We start from the raw sequence: 27786 nt of genomic DNA, 5'->3' as shown, positions 1-27786 counted from the left end.
AAACACTTGTCCCCCTTTTTTCCCTATTCTATATATACTCCGTGGATCTGAAGACTGTTTCTTTTGTGTTTAACCAGGAAAGAATTGTATGTAAAATATATTCAGCAAGTGATAACGAAGAAACTAAAACCAAAAAGTAGGGTATGATGTTACAGAGCTACCACATAACAACTTTAGGTCAGGAAATGACTGAGGTTACAAACTCAAAGCCATCAATGTGTCCATAATATTTTAGTAAATTTCAACATTTCAAAGGGAATTATGCAAAAAAGTTTAAATTATCTTACCTGAGAATTTCAGGATCTAGACCAGCAACTTGTTATTTATTATTTTTAAATTCAATAAGATATGTGAGACAGCGTCTGTGTTCAATGAATATACAGTTTTAAAAAACAATGATACAGTAAATGTCAATATTAAAACTATAATTCCTCCAGCTACTTGAGCACTACAACTCTAAAATAGAAGTGTTAATTATACTGTGAAAATACCTGAACTCACAGGTAAGACTACTATTTTGAAGTTATGATTTTGCATCCATATAAACATTATATATCAAGGAAATAAACTGGATTTCAGTGTCTTTATTTTCACATTTGAACACCTACAATAGTTGTGGCGTTTATATATTTATAATGTTTTTTATTGTTTTCTTTGATACTATGAGGCTTACCACACCGTATGATCCCACTAAAGACTTGCACTGTATTAAATCAGTTTCATTACTTTTAGAGAACAAAACTACTTTATTTTTCTATTTGTACTGCAACATCAATCATTTAAAATATATTTTCAATTGTGTTTATATTATGAGACGTATGAAGCTCATGAGGGAATATACTGTAAATAAATTATTATTACATTACTAGATAGCAATAAAGGTTGAAGGCAAGAAAAAAAAAAAACAAATATCAAAGCACGTTACTCCCTGATGGTGAGATTGCAGCAAGCAGCAAACTGCTTAATCTATAGGGACAGGACAAATGTCAAAGTAAATTCTTGAGCAGGGAAAGATAATGGCATACTGTGCTCTTCAGCTTCTAGGTCTGAGCCTGGCATGAGGCTCAGATCATTGCTCCTTTATGTAAAGATCCGCTGCTTGCATACTCAGACGTCAGAGTTGTTGCTTAAAGGCTCATGAGGGATGCTGATACTAAAACCACTTTCTTTTCTCATAGCATTGCCAGCAACTCACAGTGCAAGCCAAGTGGTTTCTATCATGTTTGAAAACCAACCACTAGCTAATGGTAAAGAGACCACCTATAAATGTTTGAGTAGGTATGAAACAGCACTGAAAAGAGGAATGTAGATTCTCCCAGGCCATCTGATGGTCTAGTGCCCCATGTGAAATGAGCACTTGACATACTTTTTCCTGTTTCCCAGGGGACTGATAAGAAGTAATACCCAAGGAAATCAGTGACCTTGGCAGTAGAGCCAAAACGAATGAAAAATTCTGTCTTTCTTACAGCACCTAGGAGCTGGGACATGTTACTGGAATACAGAATAGAAACATGCACTGTCACCAGAGGCAACACCGTTGTGATATCCCTGTGTTAATGTCAGTCAGTGGCACACAACCTTCACATTCAAATTACAGGGGGGAAACAGCTTATTTTCACACATGAGAAATTTCACAAAGTTGTCTACTGATCTTAAAACTAAAATATGCTCCTGAGAGGTACTAGAAACACCCTTATAAAATATGTTATATATACAGCACAGAAAATAACTTTTCCACTACTGTCAAAATTCTTGAAAGAGCATTTCTGGCCATTTCTAAATGAGTTATACTTGCCAGAATTTCATAAAACTGGATTCATGATCCAGCACCACCTGACAGCTGTGCTACCATCACCGATACTAAGACTGTTAGCTTCTGTCATTTTCAATGGCAGCAAATCCCTAATCAAGAGAATCCTTAATAGGAAAATGTATTGGCCTGGTCTCAGTATACAGTGGTACAATTTGAACAAGTCATGATAATAAACATTTAAAAAACAAATTAACATTAGCACTGGTGTTATGAAGTTTATGAATATTTTTGTCAGACAGCAACTAGCCAAACCAAGCAAAGCAAAAGTTTTGGTGGAAAAGCCACATTCTAACTAACAGGAAAGATGTCAGGAAAGGAATACAGGAAAAGGTATAATGGCCAGCAAAATCTTCAAAATCAGTGATGGTTTCTAAAAAGTACTATATGTTTTTTAAAGACTATATAGTATAATGTATATTTTGTATCTATAGTAGAACAAGAATAGAAAGAGAAAATGGAAGAAGGGCTCCTCTAGAGTGGATATGAACCTCAAGGAACAAACTGGTTGAGAATGTCATGGTGGGTGAAAGGCAACTTGGGTGACACTAATGATTAATTTACAGAACTCATGTTCCTTTAAAACAGGAGAGATAAACAGCAAAATAAAATTATAAACTTCAAGAAGGAATATAAATTTGGATGAATCACTGGAAAGGCAGCAAAAATAAGTTAAGAAGAGCGAGTCAAAGAATAATTTTTTCCAATGGGAGAAAGAAAGGCTGGAATTCCACTAAATCAGATCTTTCACAGATCTCCAGCAAGTATCAGAACCACAGAATATTCTGAGTTGGAAGGGACCCACAAGGATCATGAAGTTCAACTTCATGAATGGTCCCTACAGGGATCAAACCCACAACCTTGGCATTATTAGCACTCTGTTCTAACCAATTGAAGCTAATCTCAGGGTTGTATAAAGTAGGACAAGTAGAAAAGAACACACCGTGACAAAATAAGAAAAGCCAACACACATTACAGAATACAAATAAGAAAAGGGAACAAGAATAACATGAAAAAAAAAAAAAAACCAAACAAAAAACAACCAACCTGTTAATACATTGGCAGTGAGAAAATGACAAGTAAAATATTGACCTGCCACTTAACAGGGAGGAAATGCTATTGAGAGAGAGTGCAGAGAAGGGGCCAAAGGGTTTAATAATCTTTTCCACAAGTTGTCACTAAAATAGTCAATTGCAAGCAAATGGTCAATGCAGTTTCTACCAAAGACAAAAGAGAGCTCAACTCTTAACTCTGATTAAGTTGATCTGAAGAGGTAGGCTAGAATCACAACTGTCTTGACAATCTTTGCAATCATTCAACCTCCTAAGAAAGGAAGCTTAGGGACATTAAGGCCATTACCAAATTCACAAGTGAACATTGAGTGGCGAGTGCAATTGGAATTCGAGTGTGAATACCTGGGGAGATTAATTTTTCGCTTTATGTAGTAATTAATAACAGACCAGTGTCCAAATCAAGAATAAGGTGATGAAGCAGAGTTGAACCATTCTAAAACTTCAGTGGTGAGTATCTGTTCACAAGAAACATTTTTGTTATTACAGAAGCTGTCAACTGAGATGAATCAGATTCATCTAACCCACAATTTAAATAAAACATTGTTAAAATGGTTATTTTTCTTCGCACCAAAACCAAGCAGATGCTATAATGAAAGAAAAGAATATTTTTATCTACCTCAAATCCATAGTGTAAGAAGAAAAGTTCTTTACGGAGCAATCATTTAGAGTCATTATTCAATTTTTACCATAATTTCTCTTGTTTGTTACTAGGTGTTTATCACAGGTTGTCCAGTGGTGATAACACAACTGACACAGTCAAGACTAAATTACATCAGTCATAAGATACCTAGGATCATAGGAGCAACTGAATAAATAGTACTCCTAGTAATGGTCTAAATCTCCACTTCTTTTTACTCTTCACTTTGAGAAGACACGAGAGAAAAGATTTTAGAGGTAAATACACCTAACTAAACACAAGAGTTCAGACCTGATTCTGAAATCTGACAGAACAATAAAGCTTAAAGACTCCAACTGAAAGACAAGAGCTCAGTCTCCTCAGGAAGGAGCTGTGAATATGAACACTGCCCACACAAGGTTTGTAGGGAATTCTTAAATATAAAATGATTCTATGTTACAAGGTCGTAATCAGAAATCTATCATGTTGGCAACTGAAGCTTTTTTGTTTGTTTAGTGAATGAAATTACACTATAAATATTGCCCCCATTTTTTTTTAATTATTAAAAGCAATACATTTTCCATTAGGAGAAACAGAACATTTTTTTATAAATTTTGTAAGGAATAAAGACCAAAAAGAAACTCCTTACTAATTTAAAGTTTATATAAATATGCAGTCTGCATTATATATTACCTACATCTTAATAAGAAATACAAGTGTGGGTTTTGCAGTTAGAAAGAAATACTTATTTCTAAATTTTATTTGTATGACACCATTTTGCATTGGAAAAAGTATGCATGTAGACAAAGAGGTATCATTAATGCATACTTACAGGTAGAAAGCAGATATTTAGCTTTCAGATAATAACACTGTTGTCCAAGTTGATCAGACTGAAAATGTGGGGGGTTTAATAGTGGAAAATTTAATGAACATTTTGCAGTCATTACACTGTTCTGCTGTTAAATTGATTTTCTTGATCAAGCTATTAGTTGCCTTAAAAAACTAAGATATCCTCAATTACTACACACAGCACCAAACATTAAACATATTGCTGACATTTTCAAATCTGGGTGGGTCTGTTTTGTTTTGTAAATGTGTGATGTATCTGAAGCATGTGCTTCAGATTGATTTAGAATATCATCAAAAGGATACTGAAAAATCACAGAAGAAAGAACAGAAAAACCATATGAAATTGGAGAATCATAAGATGTAATTGAGGCCAGAAGCAGAAGACATTAATTTCACAAGAGAGCTTTAGATGGTATAAAAACCCACTTCAGATGCATTAGTTGGATATCATTTTCCGTTTCAGTAAGAGTAAGATCAAATCAAGACAGCCTTATAGTAAAATCCTACAGTTACACTCTGCAAAGTGGGGTCATTTTAATTTCAGGGTCTTTTATTACACAGCAAGACACCTGATTGAACTGTGAAATAGCATTAACAATATAAATATATTCTGATGTCCTCTCTTTAATGCATTTAGAAATTACAGAAGTATTTTTGATTTTGTGTTTGCAGGAATTATGATGATCCTTCAATTCTTTTTGCATAACTTCAAAATAGTTATATGAAGACTGTACTATAGCTAAATCTTCTGACACTGCTAAACGTTCCAGTAATTATAAAATTAACTTTTTTTAAGGACTGAGATGATGTAATAGTTTCAGGGGTTCAAAGCTCTTGAACAAAAATTAATTTGTTTGCTATAAATGCATTACTTTTTTCTTATCTTTGAAAGCCTTTTTCTAGAACAAAATATTGTTGAAATTAAGAGCAAGAAAGTGGAAAATCATTGGTACTATTATATACAAATGACTCAAAATAGAAAACTATACTACTTACAGCCTTCAGAGGATCTACTGTCAACAGCTTGACACCTGCAGAAGAGTAGTTTCCAAAAATCAGGTAAGTAGCTTCAATTTAATGTGCAACTTGTACTAACTAATCTACAAAGGTGGTTTTGGTAAGCTCAGATGTTTTAGTGTTTATAACATGTAAAAATTCTGAAGAACTCAAAGGTACTAAGTTCAACTAAACTAGCATTCCTTCAGAAAAAAATCTAAAGTGTGTGTTGATGATACTCTCATTTTTACTAGATTGTGTATTACATCCAGGCCTTTTTATGAAATTTTTGAGATGAAACAATATTTATTCACAGTCAGTAAAAATGAAACTGAGTCACTTTTATCCTAAGACTCTCAAGTTCTTGCCTGTAAATTTATAATTCACCTGAAGACAATACACAGATTTTTGAAATGGAAAACTCCCAAGTTTGTCTGATTATGCTAATGAGAGAAATCGGTATATACTATAATGGCTTAGCATCAGTGAGGCTCCAGCACTCGCCAGGTACAACCCTATTAGTCTGAGCTAGAATGCTGATCCCAAATATTTCTGGTACAAACTTTTATGGAACCCTCAATACATAAAACATATTCTATTACTTTTATTTTAAGGTCTTAGACAAGTATGTGGAACACCTCTCACAAAAGATTATCTATTAAAGCATGAATATGCACTGTGACACTATGCTTCGCACTAGCAGCTTAAGAGTTCTGAATGTATTTAGCAAGAAACATTCTAACACTTTTATTTACGTGCTACCAAAAATACCTTCAGGAAAATACATAAACATTAAATGAAATGCAAATTTGGCATCTGCCAGTTCAAACTTACCCACTGCAACTTTGAGTCACATGAGTTGGCTGAACTGAATATTCTGAATCCAAGTAACCTCATCTTTACTCACAGACTCATTCACACCTCACCTCAGTGCCAAACCAGCACTGACTAAGGGACAGATTTGTCTACCGGAAGAATAGCAGATTGTAGGAATGAGGTTAAATGCATTTTGCTGTTATCATAAGCACTTACAACTAACAGAACAAGGAATGCATTTATTTTGCAGTAGAGACAGAATATTTCAGGACTACAGCAGTCAGTTACCATCCAGGTGAGAGAATTAAAACACTAAGAACACAAGAGTTAGATATATTACTAAGCAATATATTACTTATTAAGTCCCATAATATTTATAAATCTTATAGCACACTCCTGGAAAAGCTGGCAGCCCACGATTTGGATAGGTGCGCTCTTCACTGTGTTAAGAACTGGCTGGATGGCCGGGCCCAGAGAATAGTGGCGAACAATGCTGCATCCAGTTGATGGCCATTCACTAGTGGTGTCCCCCACGGATTAAGGTTGGACTTAGTCCTGTTTAATACCTTTATGATGATCAGGATGAGAGGATCAAGTCTATTAGCAAATTTTCAGATGACACCAAGCTGGGGGGGAGTGTTGATTTGCTGGAGAGGAGGAGGGGTCTGCAGAGGGACCTGGACAGGCTGGAGAGTTGGGCTGAATCCAACAGGATGAGGTTCAATGAGGCCAAGCGCCGGGTCCTGCACTTTGGTCACAAAAACCCCATGCAGCGCTACAGGCTGGGCACAGAGTGGCTGGAGAGCAGCCAGGCAGAAAGGGACCTGGGAATTTGGATTGACAGGAAGCTGAACATGAGCCAGCAGTGTGCCCAGGTGGCCAAGAAGGCCAGTGGCATCCTGGCCTGAATCAGGAACAGTGTGGCCAACAGGTCCAGGGAAGTGATTCTTCCCCTGTACTCGACACTGGTGAGGCCACATCTGGAGTACTGTGTCCAGCTCTGAGCCCCTCACTGTAAGAAAGACATTGAGGTGCTGAAGCATGTCCAAAGAAGGGCAATGAGGCTGGTGAGGGTCTGCAGCACAAGTCCTATGAGGAGAGGCTGAGGGAGCTGGCGCTCTTTAGCCTGGAGAAGAGGAGGCTCAGGGGAGACCTCATCACTCTCTACAACTACCTGAAAGGAGTTTGTAGCCAGGGGGGTCAGTTCTTCTCTCAGGCAACCAGCAATACGACAAGAGGACATAGTCTTAAGCTGTGCCAGGGGAGGTTTAGGTTGGACATTAAGAGGAAGGTCTACACAGAAAGATGATAAGGCATTGGAATGGGTTGCCCAGGGAGGTGTTTGAGAAAAAACTGGACGTGGCACTTAGTGCCATGGTCTAGTTGACAAGGTCATAGCTTGGACTGAACGATCTCAGAGGTCTTTTCCAACCTAGTTGATTCTGTGATCTTCACAACTCTTCCTTTAAGCCACAAAAAACTACACACAGTCAGTGTTTTTCCCTCAAGGAAAGAAGTATCTGTACTATAAGCAATTTTGATTATATTCCATATATAAACACCATCTACACTTCAAGATTACTGCGGCTAGCCTGGATCATATTAGCATACTCTTGGTCTGAAATCTTTTATTGCCAAACATAGTACCAAACTTTGAAATAAGAATTCCTGTTTGCTACTTCTCTCCATGTCTGTAGTGGCACTTATATGTCTTCAGTTAAAATAGTCCATGTATATTTTAATGTCACCCTAAAGACTCTTTAACCTTTTTATCATGTGATGAGCAACTATTTCACTGTGTTCTAATACTTTTCCAATGTTTTCACTGTAGATTTTTAAGTAAAAATTCTATTCTAGTCCAGTTTTAATTTGTATGTAGAAATAACTACTCTTTCAAAAAAAAAAACAAATAACAGAAAGAACTTTTTATATTTTTAAATTATATTTTTAATAGAATGCATCCACTAACTTTAAAAAATCAAAAGCATTACATTCTAATTGTATGTTTTGATCTCAAGATCACCTATCTATGTATGCTCAGAAATTGGTCTTCATTTATGCTCTGGAATTCTCTAAGTCAGTTGACTTGGCTATAGGAAAACATATGCAACTACCAGTAAAGTCCCCCCATTACCCCTTTAAGCCTAAGGAACAATCCAAAGGCAGTACTGGCATGAATAATCATGTGTACTAATACGGAATTGCTGTTAGTCATATAAATATTTGAATCAGGATAGCTACATTTATATTTTTAACGTTTGAGGGCTCAGATGTGTTATTCACTTGTTAAACCACTTATGCTTGAGTAACATAAGCCCAATGTAAAAAACAAAAGCAACTCACCAATGACAGAACAAGATACTCAACAGAAAAGAATATAATAATCTTCTCTACCATTCTATATGTGCAGAAGAAGAAAGGTGGTAACCTTTTTATTTTTAGTTCCTAGTCTACTATTAATTACTACTTACTTTAATTCAGCTGTAGTTAGTGACCAAAACAAAACAAATTTTAAAAGAAGCAGGTAAATTCTTAAACTTACATCCAGTTTTAACAGTGCCTTTGTGATTTACCAAGGAAGAATTGATTAGTTATTATTGCTGAATTAAGGTGGACCACCTACCAAACGAAATCAATTTTAGTAAGTGTTGTTTCCAGATAAAACTCTGCAGTAGACACAGAAGCAGCACTGTTGACTAGCTTAGAGAAATACCCTCTGAGGTTCAGAAGTTGAACCTAACAGAGTGACTCATATGAAATTCTATTAGGAGCAAAAGACAGCTAAAATTTCCCAATATGATTCTTCCTCCATTTTCTAAGGCAGTTCTCACGGACCAGCCATTCTAAAATATATCATGAAACCATTCCCTACAGAGATTGAATTATTTAATCAAATGGCTCAATCAAATTATGTGGCAAACATAAAGTGGACTATACTTTTTTTTCAAACTAGCTAAACTCTGACTTCGAGCTTTATTTTTCACTCTCACTTTTAATGTACCAGATAGCACAGCTGAGCACTTAAGATTTAAAAAGAAAACCAAGAGGCAAAGGCTGAATTTATTTTTTCAGGGTAAATGTAACAAAGAGGAATACTGCTCCTGCTGCAAATAACTATGAAGACAGTCTTCCGAAAAGCAAGAAGAGATGCCTGCTGCAAACATATCTGTGTTTCCCAAATATACAGAAGGTACCAGTAATGTATTATGCTTTTAGACAAACATCTTACTTGATCTCAACAATAGCTAGTGGGCCCCAATGTACCCAACAAGTTACTCACTGAAGTGAATTAAAATTGTTGTATGCTTAAGGGTAGATAGATTGGTTTAATCTTTTACTGAATCATAACTTTAAACAAGATATTCTTTATACAATCCCATTAGTGTCTTTTTTTTCACATGCAATCCTGGTGACTTCCATTAGCTCATATTAAAATAGCTGTATAAAAGCTACATGAAAATTCTTACTAAGGATCTAACTCCATTTGAAGCAAAGTAATGTATTCTGTACATAAATAGTTTTTTTCCTTTTCCCCATTGGTATAATCTCTGCCTCTGTATAGGAAGGCAACAGTGTTTTCATCGTTGGGAAAGTACTAGTATACTGGGTGCATATTTGATTAATGCACCTGAAATGAATGCTGGTTTTTTTTCTAGAGTCCTTCTTTTCCCCACTATACCCTTTTAGAATAGTGTCTATGGAACAGGCATTTTTGAAAAGAGGTGCTTAAAATGTGAACAGAAAAAACAGAATCATATGTATAACAGATAAAAATTGCCTAGTAGACCACTTATTCTGCCTATGCACTAGAGTAAGATGGTTCTCCATGGTACATTTTCTAGTATTTTACAGGTGAAATTTTTAATGTGCTAAACAACAGGACTTTTATCATTCCTCTTGAGATCTAATTTCCATTTAATATGTGTTTCTGAAGAAGATTTTTCTGAGATTCCACTCACATTTTCTGAATTTTAATTTTACCATAAAATATCCTATATGGGAACACACTATATATTCCTTCATGTCTTTGATTTTTACAAAATATTACACAGGTCATTTCCTCTCCTAATCTCTTAGCTGCCATTTATTTAAAAAAAAATCCTATAATTTGAACATACATATAATTTTAACACGTTTTGAACTATATATATGCAATATATAAACACGCACAGAAATATCATATAAAAAACAAAATTTGCATTGTCTTTCATCATAGAATCATCCTCAACAACATTTTGGGTTATTGATTTATATATGTTTGGATTGCATTGCATCTACAGTCTGATATGGAATGTCTTGATTTATACCACACAACAGTGAAAAGTCATGTCTACATAACAATGCAGCATCTACAAAATATTAAATTATAAACTATCTCCATTGAATAGTAGCCTGGAATCATAACAGATTTTGCCAAAAAAGACAACATTTTCTTTTTTATTTTAGTCTCATTATGGAACAAGTGCAATCTCACTCCTAAATGTCAATAGCATAGTTTTTTTTAAAAAAGATAGCATAGTTAAAAACAAAATATTCCACAACTTAATGAAATTAGACTTTGCTACTGCCCTCTGTGCTATCATAGAAGTTAATTCAGGAAATATGGTGTAGTTTAAACCACTCAGTAAGTGGAAGCTATCCAATCTGGGTTAGGCAGAAAATGGTCAGATATAATTTAGATAAAGCTGATTCTTCATTGATGAGAGGTAGCTATATTAGAATCAACTCAGGAGTCAGGTAGTCCTGTTTTCTATGGTTCATTAAATGAAATTATAACAACCACAGCAATTAATCCTAAATCATTAAAAAGTTGATGACTTGGTTCCTGTTATGTATCAGCAAGTATACACATGTTAATTTAAAGAATAAATACAGACTTACTACACATACAAACATAGAAATCAAGATCCACATTTCTCATATACACATACAAAGTGACATCTGATTTTTTATGCAGTTTCTACGCATTCTTACTACTTATCTTGGCCAAACCCAGATTACACAAATTCATACAAAATAAGTAGATGAGAGTTCTTAGAAATATCTAATAATTTAACTATTGTTTTTTCCTCTTCAAAAAGCATATACTGTTGTTGAATACATTAGACAAAATTAGGGTATTTTTTTCTTTTCTTAAAATATTTTATCAACCTTGTTTGTCAACCAAACTCTTACAATTGCCATTTTACAATTCTGTTTAATAACTCAAGCCTGCTAACAGTATCTGAAACATTCCTAATCCTGTGCAGAATTCTGGAGATCTCTCATAGCACATAGGAATAAAAAAATGCATAACAACAACTATCTATGGAACAGAGTCTGTACCTGTACCTGAACAGAGTATTAGTCTGATAGTAGATAAATTGCAAATTATCTCCTACAAAGCCAAGTTTGAACAACACAGCCTTTAGCAGACAGAAAAGACGTGGTTTACTCAAATATGACAATTATTAACTATACATTGGTGCACTATATGACTGATCTTATGTCTAGTTAAAGATTTCTGGATTTCAAGCAATAAGGAAAGTGAATAATTACATTATTAAGATCTATGGAGGTTTAAAACACTTAAATTCTACTTCATAATGTCACAATTTCCAAAACTTATCTTTACAGCTTCTGATGTAACGTGATCTAAAGACATTTCAATTTTAGAGTGAAATGAGATGTCATCTATGGGTCTTTAGTATCAGCGAGAATCAATGAAGTGGCAATTTGCAGTAATAGGCAAAACCGAAATATGGCACACCTGGGAAAGAAGTAGCTCTGAGGACTAGAGCAGACTCATCCCAACTGTCTTTATTCCAGCAAAGACTGCATTGAGCCAAGCTCTCCATTAAAGTTTTAGCGTGCAATAAAATTAACGTTCCTCTACATATTGATTTTTTACTTCATAAAAATGCAACACTCTGCAAAAGAAAATTTCATCTCATTGCAAGTTTTTGTATTTGTTTCTTTCTTCGGTCTAATTTCAACTGGCAACCAAAGTGCCCCACAGCCAAGGCTGTCCCAATGTCACTAATCCCTCTGACCAGACAAAGTAATGCATTGCAACTGCCATGTCATTGTCACATGTAAAACTCGATAGCAGAACTCCTTCATTTAGCAACACAAAGTAATTCCAAATGCATATTTAATATCATACAATGGATAGCTCCACTGGGCTACAGTAAAAAATCTTTAAGTTAGAAGTTCCCCACTCTAACAGCAATGTTTTTCAATTACCTATTGTAAAGGAAGAAAATCATACCACGCTCAGACAGAAGAGCTAGTTCTTGTCTTGAACAATACTAATTATTGTATCTGTTTTGAAGCATTTTGGAATGTAAAACAGGATAAGACAGTAAAAATAAGATATTTAGTCTGGAGTATCAACAAAGAGATCAAATAACTAAATAAATTCAGAAATGCTGCCTTGAGATGAAAGACATCCCGCAATTAAACATAAGTAGTGAGACCATTCTTAGAGAGATTTCTTAAGTGGAGGTATATCTAGGAACAAAATAAGATGTAGTGACCTCTACCTCTATTGTAAGAGACACGAAGAGTTATGGATCTCACTTTGGTCTTTTCATATAGCAAAATTAACTAACAGCTGCCTTGTAATGAATTTCAGGCATTATAAAACTGTAAAAAAACCTGCAAAACTGGTTTGAATTTTATCATAATTTTCTCAAACTATCTGTGTTAAACATTATTTTCTATCTCTCTAATTTTTTATATAAGTATTTTTTGTGGCATAAATATTCTGTCTTAAGAAATCTATAATGTTATTTCTCTTAATGTCCTTGCAAAACTCCATTTTTTGTGCATTTGATTGGCTTCTGCAGAGTTTCTATGGCCTGTTTTTTCCATTCCAAGGTGAACCTTGGAACTAAATTGTTTGGATTTCATATTTTTCTTTCTCTGTATAAATCTTTATGACAAAGCATTTAGCATTGATTTTAATAAAAGCAATACCAGGAATTATGTAATTAGGAATGCTTAAAATTATAGGCACCTCAGAAAGCAATTTGTAAAGCAAACTGGAAGAAAATATAATTTCTATGTTACAGGTTAAAAACTTAAAGGTACAAATTGCTTAAGGTATGCACAATAGCTAGCACGTCAGTGTGTATAAGGACATTTGACCAATGCTCTAAGTCTGTCGAGCATGGTACCAATAATGCAGATGGTCACTGAGTTCTTTTTCCCAGTGGCTCAGCCTGTGTTACTACCACTGCCAGAAATACGAAATCGAAATAGTAGGATAAGAACTTTGAAGAAGCAGATAAACCTTTTCAAGGTATCTATAAAGCAAAGGATACACCTGTATTTATCACCATTATCAACCTTAAGAATTTTGTTCAGTTACCACAGAACAAAATTAATTGTTTAATGGTCACGATAATGTAGCAATGTGTTTTGAAATGCAATTACTTAGCACCATCTGAACTGAAATCTTTCCTTCTTCGTTTAGTCTAAAATTGTTTTGTCAGAAGCTTCTTCTCATCAGTCTCTTGTTTAATTACTTTTGTCTTTAGCAACCACAGCATCCACAGTTTTTTAATTATGTGATTTGAGTAGGCCCTAAATCACTGCAACAGACATGGACAGGACAACCATCATTTACTTCCATGGTAAAGAAGAACTAACCGTGCCTAAACCCTGTCATTTGTAGAATTTACATAAACACATTAATTAGCCTTCCTTTGTTTCTCTTCAAAACCGTATTAAACACCAGACACAGCTGTCTCTACAAAGGATTAAATTCATGTCCTTTGTAATTCATCATGTCACCCCAGTCACAGGCAATTTCCAGTAGTTTTACTTTCAAAGGAAAGACAACTAATAAAAACACCACTATAAAATTTTACGCGTGGAAGTTGTGCAGACATTCTACAAAAAATTCAGTATTCATTTGAGAACCATTTCTCATACCACTGGGCAAAGACATATAGGTCAGCATTCCTGAAGCTATATCAAATTTCATTTGCAATAAAATAAGTGGTTATTATGACACAAGTAGAGAGCTTTTCCTTCTATTAAAATATTATTTTCTCATGTACTGTGCTAGTTTCGGCTGGGATAGAGTTAACTCCCTTCACAGCTGCTGATACGGGTCTGTGTTTTGGATTTGTACTGAAAATAGTGTCAATACTACAGGGATGTTTTAGATATTGCTGAGCAGAGCTTACATAGAGTCAGTGACTTTTCTGCCTCTCACCCCATCCCACCAGTGAGAAGGCTGAGGGTGTGCAAGGAGCTGTGAGTGGACACAGCTGCAGTTATTACAATATAAACACATAAAATCAATTCAGAGTGTAATGTTCAATGATGAGCCAACTCATTGGGGTTTTACTTTTTGTGATAGGGATGATCAGTACTAGCAGAACACTTTACAGATATGTATCATATTCAAAGTGCCATGCAAATTTATGGAATAAAGTAAATGGGTTGATACGATGGCCAAAAGGGCCTTTCAGGAGACTGAGAATAAAAAACTCTTTATCTGAAGAATAATACTAATACTAGAAGAGTAAAAATTAGTAAAATTATAAGATCTTATGCTAGAAAATAATGACAAAATTGAATTATTTTATTGCTACCGCTATGATTTCTGGCATGTCACAGTCAATAAGCTTATATCTACAGTGTTGTAACAGCTGAAGACACAGAAGGAAAAGGGTAAAGACCATGTAGAAAGTCAATCATTAAGAGACTGAACCCACTTGTCCTATTAGATTGCGTTGAAATCAATATAATTACCTTTATTCCTTATTTAATATTAATGAGAATATTACAGTTAAAACTAAATGCCAGTTACACATCATACAGCATTCTTGACAACAGATAGAAAATTTAACAGGTAAGAAAAGCACTGTGAACACTCACTTTTTCACCTATTGCAGTATAATAATCTTTTTAAGAGAAACAAACAAGAGAATGTTCATAAGTGAAAGAATTAAAAATAAATGTTATTAACAAACAATCTGAAATTGTGACACAACAGTTTTAGCTTTTTTATCTAATGAACCAAAATCCCATTAACAATCAGTAGTGACAGGCTCAGTACTGACAACACCTACACAATAAAGGATTAACACAACACACCTATTATTCAGGTTAGATTTTTCCCAAGACCAAGCCTCATGTCTCTGTCCACAGAGAGTTATATTTGCACTTCTGTGCTTATAAACAAACCCTTAAAATGCATACAAAGGTTTTATTATACTGTATACAAACTTTATAGTCACCATTATCTTTCATCCCCACTATAGAATTGAGAGCCAGAGCTCGCTCTGAAATGGTCCCACCTCTCCATCTAACCTCCAGAGACTCGATATTGGGCAGTGTTGATGTTTAGTTAAGCAATGAGCTCAGAGGTTTTGAATAGTTAACAGAAATTAATGCTCATCAAAAAGTAACCTCACTGTGTGGCCAAAATACATTTTAAATACAGAAAGACAGCTTTAATAAAATAAAATATTAATTTTACAAATTTAAATGCATTTCATTAGCAAGGGGAAAATAATTTAAACTACATTGGTCACCCAGCCCCATTATACCTACACACTTATAAAGATATTTTAAATTACTACCTAGGTGAGTATTACTCTCTAACCAGAGAGGTCCAGACTGAGATCTGGGGCCCCTGAACTAAAGAAAGAAAGGATGAAGGGTTATGAGTTAAAGGAGCTGCTTTGTAAAAGACTATTAACTGCATGCTAGATTTGTAGCAGTAAGTGCATTAAGTAAACCCACAAGCTGCAGAGAAGGCAGGTAAATGTAAGAGTAGACTATTGTTCGTGACACGCAATGTTAGCAATCTACTCTAACTGGACATGCTTCAGCAAAGCATTTAAACATGGTGCTAAAGGGCTCTCCTGGCTAGGAATATCTTCTTGAATTGAGCCTAAGGGCCTTGTGGAGTTAGGGCCAGATAAAAACATGCATTATGCCCAAAACTGTTCCAATACAGAGTGCTTAGAGAACTGATGCATTCAACTACTCTACCATTTAACAGAAACAAGAACAGGATGTGCTTCGCAACTATGGAAATTCACATTTTTCATAGGCATTGATAGTCATACCTGAAGTTGACTATGAACATACTTGATACAAACTTCTCTGCAAAGCTGGAGTGATAAAGATGCAATAAGGCTTATTGAAATCAGTGTGTATTTACAAAAATGAATATGAGAAGCATATTTTTATTATAAATAAAACCTCACAATGTAGATGGTTTGGTTGAAAGTCTGAAATGTAGAAAAGTGTGCAAAGCATCTTTACTTTTTTAAGAAAATTTTAGAGGAATTTATGCATTTCATACATATATTCTTTAAGATGGTCACTTTTCAGAAAGCAACAGTCCATATACCTATCTAAGGGAGGAAGCCATTTAGTGAACACTACCATGTCATCTTTCTTCTAAAAGAAAAATGCCAACATCTCTATCACCAATGCAAAAAATATTAATAGAAAAATATTTATAGAAAATACTTATTTTTGTGTGTAGAGGTGTAATCAAATCAAAAAAGCAGAAGATATCGAAAGGAACATGCATTTCCATCTATTTTTTCACTGTAATTTATTACTTAGTTTTATTAAGTATTGAAAGAAAACAGGTAAATTGTTAATCTTATCAGTTATATAGATACTATGAACAACTGAATAAATTGAATCTTTTTATTTGTTTTCAGTCCTACATATCTCATTATAGATATTCTCATATAGCCCAACTTTTTGTGCTTTGAAGGCTTAAGAGAGGAATTATTGCAATATACAACTTTCACTCAGAAAATCTGTCCTTTGTGTCCAGGGATAATAATTAGTAGATTATTTCTAATTTCTTTTCTCTATGAAGGTGGCATGTTCACAGTTCCACTTTACCCTCTAGCATTTCTAGTACAGGGTAGGGGAAAGATTAAAAATCTTTAATTTAGAAAAAGATCCTTCTGATTTCTGTCTAGTTTCCAGCTTTTAGAATTATGTATTTTATATATTCCATGTGACAAAAAGATCAAGTTGTTTCATAGACTAGGACAAAGAATCAAGCCAGCACATTTACTTCTAATCTAGAATCTCACTCCCAGATAGTTAGTCTCTCATTTCTGCCAAATAAACCATCATTTGTTCTTCTGCTAACATAATTCTACAACTTAAACATTCTCACTCTGTCAGTGGCTTTCTCTTTGAGGAGAATAAAAAAGACAACACAATTTCTTTATTCTGAAAGGATAAATAATGAGAATTTTTAATAATATCTGTATAAGACAGTCTCTATTTTCTCAGCTTTAGCTACCCATCTTGAACTTCTTACTTTTGGAATTTATGTTTCGATCACAAGTGACCAAAACTACAAACAGAATTTCAGATGAAATCCCATCAGTACCATGTACATTGCCTTCAATATTTTCTTTCCACTTCTAAAAGTGCTGTAATACATCCTGATATGTCTTTACACTTGTCTTTTTTCATTGCCATGTCACATTTATGGCTTTAGTCACCGTGAGACTAATAAAGCCAGATCTCTCTCTTCCTCTGACACTTTCAATTACAACTCCCAGCTTATAACTGAAAAATCATATTAGTTCCTAATTAGACTTTGTACTACACACACTCTTGTTTCACTCACCCTTGCTTCTCTGATTTTTCTATCTGACTTTCACATCTTTTTCCATCACCCAGTTTCCCAGCCTTATTTTTGTACTCAGAGAAATATTTCCTATTGCTTCTAAGTTAGGCCACAAATTTTTTTCAGCAGTAGCTGAAGAGTGGGAAAAACGTGGCTCCATATTGGCTCCCCTTTCAAGTTCTTCTGCCAACAGTCAATATTAGAGTGAAATCAAGCCCAGAGAGGAGGATGTGCTTCTTTCAATAGTGATGTAATCCACAGACACATCAGCCTGCTCCTGAGGCATTATCATGTAGTACTTCACTAGTCTCAGCCTGTCTAACAGCCGATTGCCATAATCTTCCCTTTGGTGTTATCAAAATCTTTTCCTGGCTCCAGCAGTTGTTGGATCTATAACTCATTGCACTGCTTCAGCATGCTAAGAACATAGATCTCTATTCACCTGTTGCCACTGATCAACTATCAGTATACAGACAGGGACGAGCAAAGTGTCAGAGGAGGAGAGCCCATGGAGGTGTCTATCACAGAGGGATTGGGAAATGCAGCTGCTGATGGCAGAAGGTTGGAAAAACTCCAACCAGCAAAATAATCTGCAAAGGTTGTTTTACAGCCCAGTACCAGACTGGTAAGAGCTTGCTGCTCCCAGAGGACCAGAAATTTTTCACCTTGTCCCTTTCCTTGCTATAACTGTTTCTCTTTCCTGCTCCCAGCCATGCACTCTTCATCTGGGTATCGCTTAGTCCCTTTGTGAACTGTTTCCACCCACCTCAGAGCCAACAACGGCCTGAGACACTCCATGTGCCTGCATGCTTGAATGCTGCCCAATGGGAACACTCACCAAGGAGGAGAGAGGCATGAAGGTAGAACCATGCAGCTCTTTTGCATCTCTTCTCCTTTTCAGCTGTTTTATCAATAGATTGTAATACAAAATAAGAATCAGTAGTACTAATAATGAACAACTAAGCAACAAATTTGAGTTGCTGCCTATAAACCATAAGTCATTGCTACTCAGCCTTAAAAACAATATGCCAACTTAAATGCTTGAAAGATATTTAGAACTTGGGAAGATTTAAATCATTTGTTCATCCAGATTCCACAATGTGAGCTTATGATAATACTGATTGATTGGTGGGCCAATTAGAACAGTTCAGGGAAAATTATGCCTTTGCTTCAGAAGAAGCTCAAAAGAGAAAAAGAAATATACTGGGACACCACCCTGCAGCACTGAAATACACATTCACCATCTTATCATATTAGTGTGCAGGCATACTTGCTGATACAGCAATATATCAATAAATAAGGTGTATTTTCCAAATATTTATGACTTAATTATTTACTTGTATAAAGACAAACTTCTGCTTTAAAAAATCATGAAAGTTTAATGAGGACTTAAGGCAGTAGAGTGGATTTGTGGAATGAACTCCATCTCCAGGGTAGCAGCTGAGAAAACGTCCCACAGCTATTACACAACTTGAGAATGGAAAACAGGTTCTGACACAATTAACCTGTTGGCAATATAGAAAAGTTATCAAAAAGAGTAACTGATGTTTTCTTGAAAATCTGTACACTTTACAGACTCCACTCAAAATCAGCACTACTTCAAAACTGATAAACAGATAAACCAGAAGGAGCAGTTACAATTAACTTTTATTTTTAAAAGAAGTATTAGAAGAACATGTTCACAACAGTACCAGTACTGGTATGCATCTGTGAAATGGATTCCAGGAGTAAGACTTCACAAATTTATCTCTCCATGAGCCACCTTAGATCCTTATGAAAAGATATATTTTTATTTCTGTTTTAATGGCATGTGCCTTATTATTGCTGTTGCAGATAATCGTGCAAATAACAATCAAGGGAAGTTTTACTAACGAAAATGTTGCTGTTCTTCCACTGCAATTTAAAATATTTTCAGAGCTTTTGTTAATTTAAAACTCTGGTTAAGTACTGGGATCATTTCATCTGCAGATACACTTGTGTTATCTAAAACAAAATTCACTAGAAATGCATATCCACACATGCATGGATGGACACATACAAAAAGCAGGACAGAAATAGCATTGCAGCAAATGTCATCCAGGAATATATACAGAAAATGAAATGTTAATGAGCTGCATATCTCAAAAATAACTTGTTCTTTTATTCCTCTCTCTAAAATACCTTTGTACTAATATTTCTTAAACCTAGAGGTGAAATTCTGATCACACTGAAATCAGTAATTCACAAACCTTCTTCAAAAAACCAACACTTTTCCTAGGTTTTCACTTACATATGCTCCTCAGTCATATATGTACCTCACTCTTACTTTTTTTTTTTAGCTTACGGGTAATTTGATTTCCAAGCATATAAACAGAGTTTACAATAGGCCTTGGAAAAGTTACCATAGCATATGCTGTAATAGCTACCATGACAGACACTATCTCACATTTTTCATGGCTTCAAGAAAATCAGCAGTAAATTTCTCTTTATAAAACTTTAGTTCTGAACCTCATAATGTAAAACATTTTATTACCACATCTATCTTATTCCCTCCAAGTATGTTTTGGAACGATTTGTCAACAAAAGTGAGAATGATTCCATGATTCCTTGAGATGTTATCAATAAATTACTGCAAATGAGCTACCAAATAAGCCCCATGACGCTGATGTTAAATGCTTCATTTCCACAAGCTCTTTAGAGAGTCAGTGCATTATCCCACTGAACCACTGAAATACGGAATTACATGGTATTAAAGGTGAGGTATGTGTTTATAGACCCTATTGAATGCTTTCAAAAATAAAGACCTATAGCCTTGCATTGTTTAAAAGCAGTTTCTCTCTTTCTTTAAACCATTTTAAAAGCCTATGAAAATTTTAATATTCACAGGATCTACACATAGGTAAAATAATAGAAGTATGATTCTCAGAGCAAAAAGATTTGTCACGTACTATAGAGCTCTTTAATACTAAACCTTCTGAAAGGGTTGATTAATCATAGTGTTTAAAGATTGTGACACATTTATGCTCAAACTAATACAGGTAAAGCTAGTAATTCACAGTAACAAACCTGTGCAAGAGACAGCTTATGTGTTGGGACATTTGGTTTTAAATTCTGGATCTTTTTGTACCCTGCCTATTGATGGTGTTGAAGCCAGTTAATTGGCATATCTTAACTCTTTAGTGATTTAAATGTGTTAAGAAAAAGGAAAAAAAAAAGCTTAATTTGTTGTTATTTGATTTGCTTTAAAATGCATTTGCCACTTAGGCTGACAGAGAAGAACCATAAAAACTAAAGAACAAGGATAATAATTCATACTGTACTTCTCCTTAGCCAAGATCATAAAATTTAGACTCAGTTTAAAAAAAAAGCAAGTTGCAGGACATTTATATAGAGTGCAGAAATAGGTGTTGACCATAAATATACTGAAGATGTCAGAGCAATTTATAAATAAATATTTAAATGGGTTTTACTGAATTCTGAACATAGATCTTCAAGCTTTATAGAACCAAAATTTATTCAAGGCAGAGCAGTATAGACTTCCCTAGATACTGGATATTTGGGACAATCAGCATCCTAGAACCCTTGGAGTGCAGTTGTGCTTATCAAGGGCAAAAAAAAAGGTCATACTGGCATATACCAAGTAACAGTTTCCCTCACCTTTCCCTCACCAGTTCACCCAAGCCAGAATATTGACCTTTCAATTTATTTGCCTTAACAAGCTTTCAAAGTATTTACCCATGAAATATATACCTTCATGCATATATATATACGCTTCAGCTGTTTTACACCTAAAAGAAGAAAAATGGACTGCACCCATGATTTTACCTTTCCATGATGTAAACTAGGAAATGGGGTTGCAGCAGCTGATTCTAGGAGCATTGCAGTGAGGGGCAGCTGTTGCTCAGGCAGCACTTATCGTTTCCATAAGTGTTTCTCCTGCCTGCCCCATGCTCATTCCGTATCAGAAAGAAGGAACACGGAAGCAGAGGCTATTAATATTAAGCAGTTCTTACGCAGGCAGCAATGTCCTAGGGTCAGACTGGCCGTGTGTTCAGCCCTCCTAAAGCAGACCACTTCACAGCAGTCGTTAAACCAAGATTACAGGAGTCTTTCTGCCACACCCAAAGGAAGAGATTACACACAAGCAGCAAGTGCCAGACCTACCACTGACATCCTTGAAAGTGTGTGATGCATAAGACACCCTGAATGAGGAAGCAGAGGACTGCAATCCCTATCCGTCTGGCCAGAAGTTAGCAAGGACAAAGACCTGAGAAGTCGGCAGGGAAGACTTCAGAGAAAAGGTGAACTGCTTTTCGTAAAAATTAGGGACAAGGTGGGAGAAAGCAATTTCATGTTCTTTGCACAATCTCATGAGGAGGAAAAAGACTGGGCACAGGGAAGATGAATCTGTGGAAAGTGAGATTCAAAGCCTAAGGTAATTTACAGTTAGCTCAGTTAGGAATATTCAGTTAAAGGTAGCAATGAAGAGTTTGGCTTTTCTCCAAAAGTAGCTGAACTCATACCCAGAACCATGATGGTCTCAGGAGGGTTAGTGGAATTAATAGAATTACTAGAATCTCCTCTCCTGGTCAAAAGTTAGTGCTCCTACCTGACGTAGCAAATTATTCACCATTTAGGTTACTCCTGAGGTACATTTTTAAATAGCAATATTGAGCTTCCTTTATGTTTAATTCCATATTCTCCATTTGACATAACAGCAGCCATTGTAAAAATATGTGTCCTGAGAGTACAGTTAGGAAAATATGAGAATGTATCAGCAGTTTGATTCCTCCCTCTTCAACCCATGCATTTTAATTTCTTGGGTTTCCAGTTTGAATGTTATTACTATTTCATTAAGGCCATAACTATCTGTATTCTGGTTCCTGAAAGCCTATTTGGCATAACATTCGAATTAGCAGTAATGAGAAGAATACACTCTTCCATCATCAAGTTTGTTACTTTGATGAATATCTCTCTGTAGGAAACTATGAAATGAGTTAATGTACCTGCCTATTAAAGCCACTTCAGGAGATGGCTGAACATATCGATGGCCTATTAGCTAAAGAGAAGTTCAACCTAAGGCTCAAGGAAGAAATACAGATGTATCAAAGAAGTAGATTTATTGCAGCTATTTCTTACAGCTACTCAAAGAAAAAGTAGATGTCAGCAAAATTAGGAGTGCTGAAAGATCACACTAAAAAGTTAGGCAATTTTGGGGCTTGAGGATTTTGAATATCAGATAAGGAGGTTTATATGCATTTTTTTGTCTTTGTGCATATAAGGCTTTTTGCAACTTCCTTGTAGCTGAACAAAACTTTGCGTAAAATCTAAGGCCTGAAAATTTGTTTTAGAGAATATTATCAAAGGGATTACTGTTTCTAGAACTTACTAGAAAAGTAGAAATTAAAGACTATAATATGGATATTAGTTTCCTTTTTTTCTTCTGAACTTTCTGCAGTGCCACTCAATTATTTGCATGTAGAGATAGTTAAAGCACTATTTTATAATGGCAAGTAAATGTAAATTACTATACTTATATTTGCTTTATTTGTATTTACCTGGGTAAATATTGAGAAAAGCTGTTTTAACATTGAAAAATGAGTATTCCCACCAGTTGTGGAGTTATAAATTCCAATAGTCACAAATATTTAAGATTATCAAAAAAAGCTCAATAGATTTTAGAACATACAGATGAGGACTAGATTTATACAGAAATCTGATATGTAGGTTTTATCTTTGATAAGCAAAAAAAAAGGACTGGAGAGGTCTTCCTAAAATATTAGTCTAGCTTCTTCTGTAGGCATGAAGTCAGCTATTTGTAAATGCACCTCTTTTATAAATATACCAATCAGTATCTCTAAAGATGTTTCTTTGCTAGTGATTGATTTCATCTGGGTTGTGGTTGTTTTGGTTTGCTCTTGGTTTCGATTTTCTACCCAAACTATTTCCAATGGAAATTTATTCCAGGATGTGATGACTAAAACGTGAAGAAAAAAAACCCTAATACTCTTTTAATTTCCAGACTTAAATTGAATCATAGTCACATACAAATTTGATTATTCTGCTACCTTTACCTCACTGTGTACCAGCAGGACATATTTATCAGCAAGAATCTTATTTTCTCCCCAACTCTCCTGCACTATAGAAGGCAAGGTTTTACAAACCCCTTTGTAATGCAGGCTCTGCTCTCATCTGAGTAGTATTTAATTGCATGTGTTCCAGTTAGAGTTCAGAATGTTTTTCAAGCACAAAATCACAACTGAATTAATTATTCTAAATGAAGTGTCCAAAGTGTTACTAATTCCTTACTGCTCCTGGAACAACTGGGAACAACAATCCTGGAGCATCCTAGGGCATATTTGCTTTTTTCCACAGCTGTGCCATGCTGTGAGCTCACTCTCTTGATCAACCAGTAATATAGAGGTATGTTCTCCTCCTCAGTTATTTCTAATAAGGCCACAATTTACAGCAGAATTACATTTTATTGGCTCCAAATGACCTTTCATTGTCGACTGCTTAGAGTGTAATCCCATTTCTATTATTAAGGTTCAAACAGCCTTTCTGAATGACATTCCTAGTTTCCTCCTTCTCCCATTCAACCCATCCGTTGCCCTCTCCTCACAGTGATATTATCATAAAATTTACTTGGCACTAAACAATTATTTATATTACAATTTTACCCAATTACCAAATATTTAAGTCATTACAAAATGTGAGTTCTTGTTCTCTGGTAACTTGAATTGCAAATTAAATTATTAACTCTTAATTATCTCTCAGTATCAAATGGTCCTGGTCCTCACCCGATAAACTTACCCTTGTAATGAAACAGACGTTAGCTTTCTCTGACGTTACCTATCCCAGTCATTTTATTAAAAATATTGATTTCATCTCTTTTATGATAATACTGATGGGAGTTAGAGGCTGAATGCATTTTTTGGAAACATACCAGTTACAGCATAAAGGAAATGGTCAGTATTACCAAAAACACTGAAGATCTTATTTCTTGCTGCAAACAAAAATTTAAGGATAATGAATAGCAATGATTTTAGTGTTCCTTGAGGCATGTTGTGAATTCTTGCAATAAGATAGCAGAGAGCAAACATAACCAGTACAGTATTGAGCAAATACAAATATTCTGAAATATTAAAAATTGATATTTCTTAGCTGAGACAAATGAGTTCTGATATCTCTGTGTAATCTCAAGACATTTATTTTGCTTCAACCAAAATTGTTCAACTAAGTCAAGGCAAGGACATGTCAGCTTGTCAGCTTTACCGCAGCTGTCATTCCCCCCCCACCCCGCTTTAACAATCAAGAAGTTAAAGAAAAAATCTATAGGGACAGGCTGTTCATTAATTGTGCACATAAGCACACATATAAATCCCTTTAAGGAATATTAGCTTTAAAAGCAAACTTTCTCACCCAAAACTGTTGGATCCCAAAATATAATATATGCAGAGAGAGATCTGAGCGGTCTTTGCAAAAAGGCATGGGCGAAGTAAATGAGATATCATCTGTGTGGAGTGTCCTGCCCAAGCCAGAGAGTCTGCACCCTGATCTCATCAAACCTGTGCAGAAGACCTATTGTGCTTTATCTCTCCCTTTGTGTTTCCTGGATCCTGTGCATTCTGTAAACCCAAATACCTTTTTTCCCCTTGTAATTCCCCCAAGATAAAATGGTTTTTCCCCTATGATGTATGTGTTAAGACCTCCGATTTGTTAACCTGGGTTTTCCTCTTCTACTTCATCCCTGTAAAACCCCTAGTTGTAATAGAATGAATATGCAAACCCCCTGTTGAATATGTAGACCCTAAACCCTTTAAATATGAACTTGTGAGTCCAATAAAGGATTCCAGTTTCTTGCCCCCAAGCTGGGATCATCTTAGCTTATTGACCTCCACATAAAATGGCTCATGAAGTAGGTAACAATAATTATTCATCAGACATATCAGATGGCAGTGGCTGATGACTTAAGTCTATTCATTTAAAAATAAATTGACATTAACACACACTAAACACAGGGGAAATTAACTTTCTGTAGTACTAGTTTTGTTGTCACATGACCCTACAGAGTCATTGCCTTGTAGGCCTTAAAAATGGGTATTTCCACCTTTGTCTTCAGCTTTCTATCCTTTTTGACAGAAAAACAAACTGATAAACTAATTCATATACTGGACATGCTGGATAAGAACATTTGTTGGCCACAAACTTAATTTCCCTGCAGTTCTCTGGTAATCTGTAAGATTTCTACATTTCTCTGACACTTTGAGCTTATTTGTGATCAATTCTGATCTTTGAGGAATACTTTGAAATCAGTTCCAAGATATTTAAATGCTTATACTTTAAAAATATATCCCATTAAACCAGATTTATCTGGCTGTACCAAGGCAACCTTTTGTTTCTGAGCATATCAATACATATTATTGTTTGTTAATATAAGCATTTGGTCAGTACAGAATTTATGTGCTATTCGTGGGGGGTAAATGTGGTGGCCCAAATATAACATAAGTATGTCTGAGTGTGTATTTGCAGTCATGTCTTAACCTTCATCAAGGAATTTTGCCAAAACAGACTCCCTTTCCAAGCAAAGGTCTGATCAACTGTTGAATGCATAGCCATCCCTCCAGTCTTGTTTTAGCCATTACTAGTGGATCGGGACATTTCTACTTCAATATAATACCCTGTTTCGTTTCAGGGAATGAAAATCAGAACTCATATTTGTTGCTACCTAAATAGTACACAAGATTTCTCAAGAGTCCTTACAATAGAGGCATGCAAAATGCAGGACAAAACAACATCTGCTTTCCCTGCTTTACTTATTAATATTTTCAAGTTGGTTTTTGTAGGAACAAAACAATAAAAATGCATACATATATATATATATATATATATATATACACAAATCTCTCAAATATATAGAGATATGTACACTTTCATAAGCATTTAATGCAATACTCTCTACTCCTTAGAGTGGTTTATGCCTCTTTTGTTTTCCTTGCCTCTTTCTCAGTGCTTTAATGCAATCCTCAGTGTCTGAGCACCAGACTTCAAATGAGACAACTATTCAAAACATGCACAGACAAAATAAGTGGTTTCCTTAGTAATGGGGACTATGTGAAAGCCTCTGAATCAGCTCCTCCTCCAGTAAGTCATTATGTACATGATCCTTTTTACCTGAACTTACTGATGTAAATATAGCTTTATATTTAAAGATAAATACGTAACGTGCACCCATGGGTTTTGGTAGTCAAATGACAGATGAAGGAAAATGTTTACTGCATTCTTAATTACATTGTTTGGACTTTAATCAGTAAGGATGTTGTATGTTCCAGTGGCCTTTCAATTAATTTTCTAGATCTGCAACTTGAAAAAAATAAAACTGTCAACTAAACTACTAAGACCTTTATTTTGGTACCCATTACAGTGCAATAGTTTAGTGTACTTGATTTAAACTATCATTAGGCAACTATATTCTGAACACACACTGCACTTATTCATGCTGTTTCTTGTCATCACCAAGATAAATTCATGCTATTGGTGGCATGGGAAAATAACTCTGATGCTTCTCCTAGCCTCAGAGTAAAAGTAACTAAAAGCAGAATGACATTTTAGTTCTAATATTTAACTTAGTAACTCTATAAAGTTTTCTAAATAGCCAATATAGCTCTTGTGCAAATAGCTATGAAAAGCATGTAATCTAGAATTGCTATTGTAGTCCATCCACTTTTAATACTAAACCACAATAAAATGTAATAAAAATAGTCTGTTTAGTTTCATCAAAAAAGGAGAGAAATTCAGGTCCGAAGTTCTGCCCCCAAGAAACACATGGAGACTTGCCATATATATATGCCATATATTGCGACAAGTGTGACATTATCAGGGATAAATTAAGTGGCTAAATTTAAAAAAAAATTGAGAAGGATGTTTCCTCTCACTGATCATGTACTATTTGCCACACCACACAATGCCAACAGAAAAAGGATAAACCTGTTTCACATAAAACATCAGTTAATATTCCATAGAAAGGAAA

The 27786-nt window shown here is 35.1% G+C and overlaps 1 protein-coding gene across 2 annotated transcripts in view; it reads right to left on the bottom strand.

Moving 5' to 3' along the window:
- The window catches only part of IMMP2L (inner mitochondrial membrane peptidase subunit 2), a 424389-nt gene that overhangs the window by 191750 nt on the left and 204853 nt on the right, over positions 1-27786 (bottom strand). The window contains exon 4 of one of the 2 annotated variants that reach the window (XM_032687892.1): positions 19225-19282. The exons of the other annotated variant lie outside the window; for it this stretch is intronic. Within the exon in view, the coding sequence (XP_032543783.1) occupies positions 19240-19282 (43 nt within the window). The 3' untranslated portion in view covers positions 19225-19239. Of the gene's footprint in view, positions 1-19224; positions 19283-27786 lie in introns of those variants that run through there. 2 annotated transcript variants of the gene reach the window in all.

This window comes from Chiroxiphia lanceolata, chromosome 5, assembly GCF_009829145.1.
Source record: "Chiroxiphia lanceolata isolate bChiLan1 chromosome 5, bChiLan1.pri, whole genome shotgun sequence".
Taxonomy (NCBI): Eukaryota; Metazoa; Chordata; class Aves; order Passeriformes; family Pipridae; genus Chiroxiphia; species Chiroxiphia lanceolata.
This window is presented reverse-complemented; position numbering and strand designations above follow the sequence as displayed.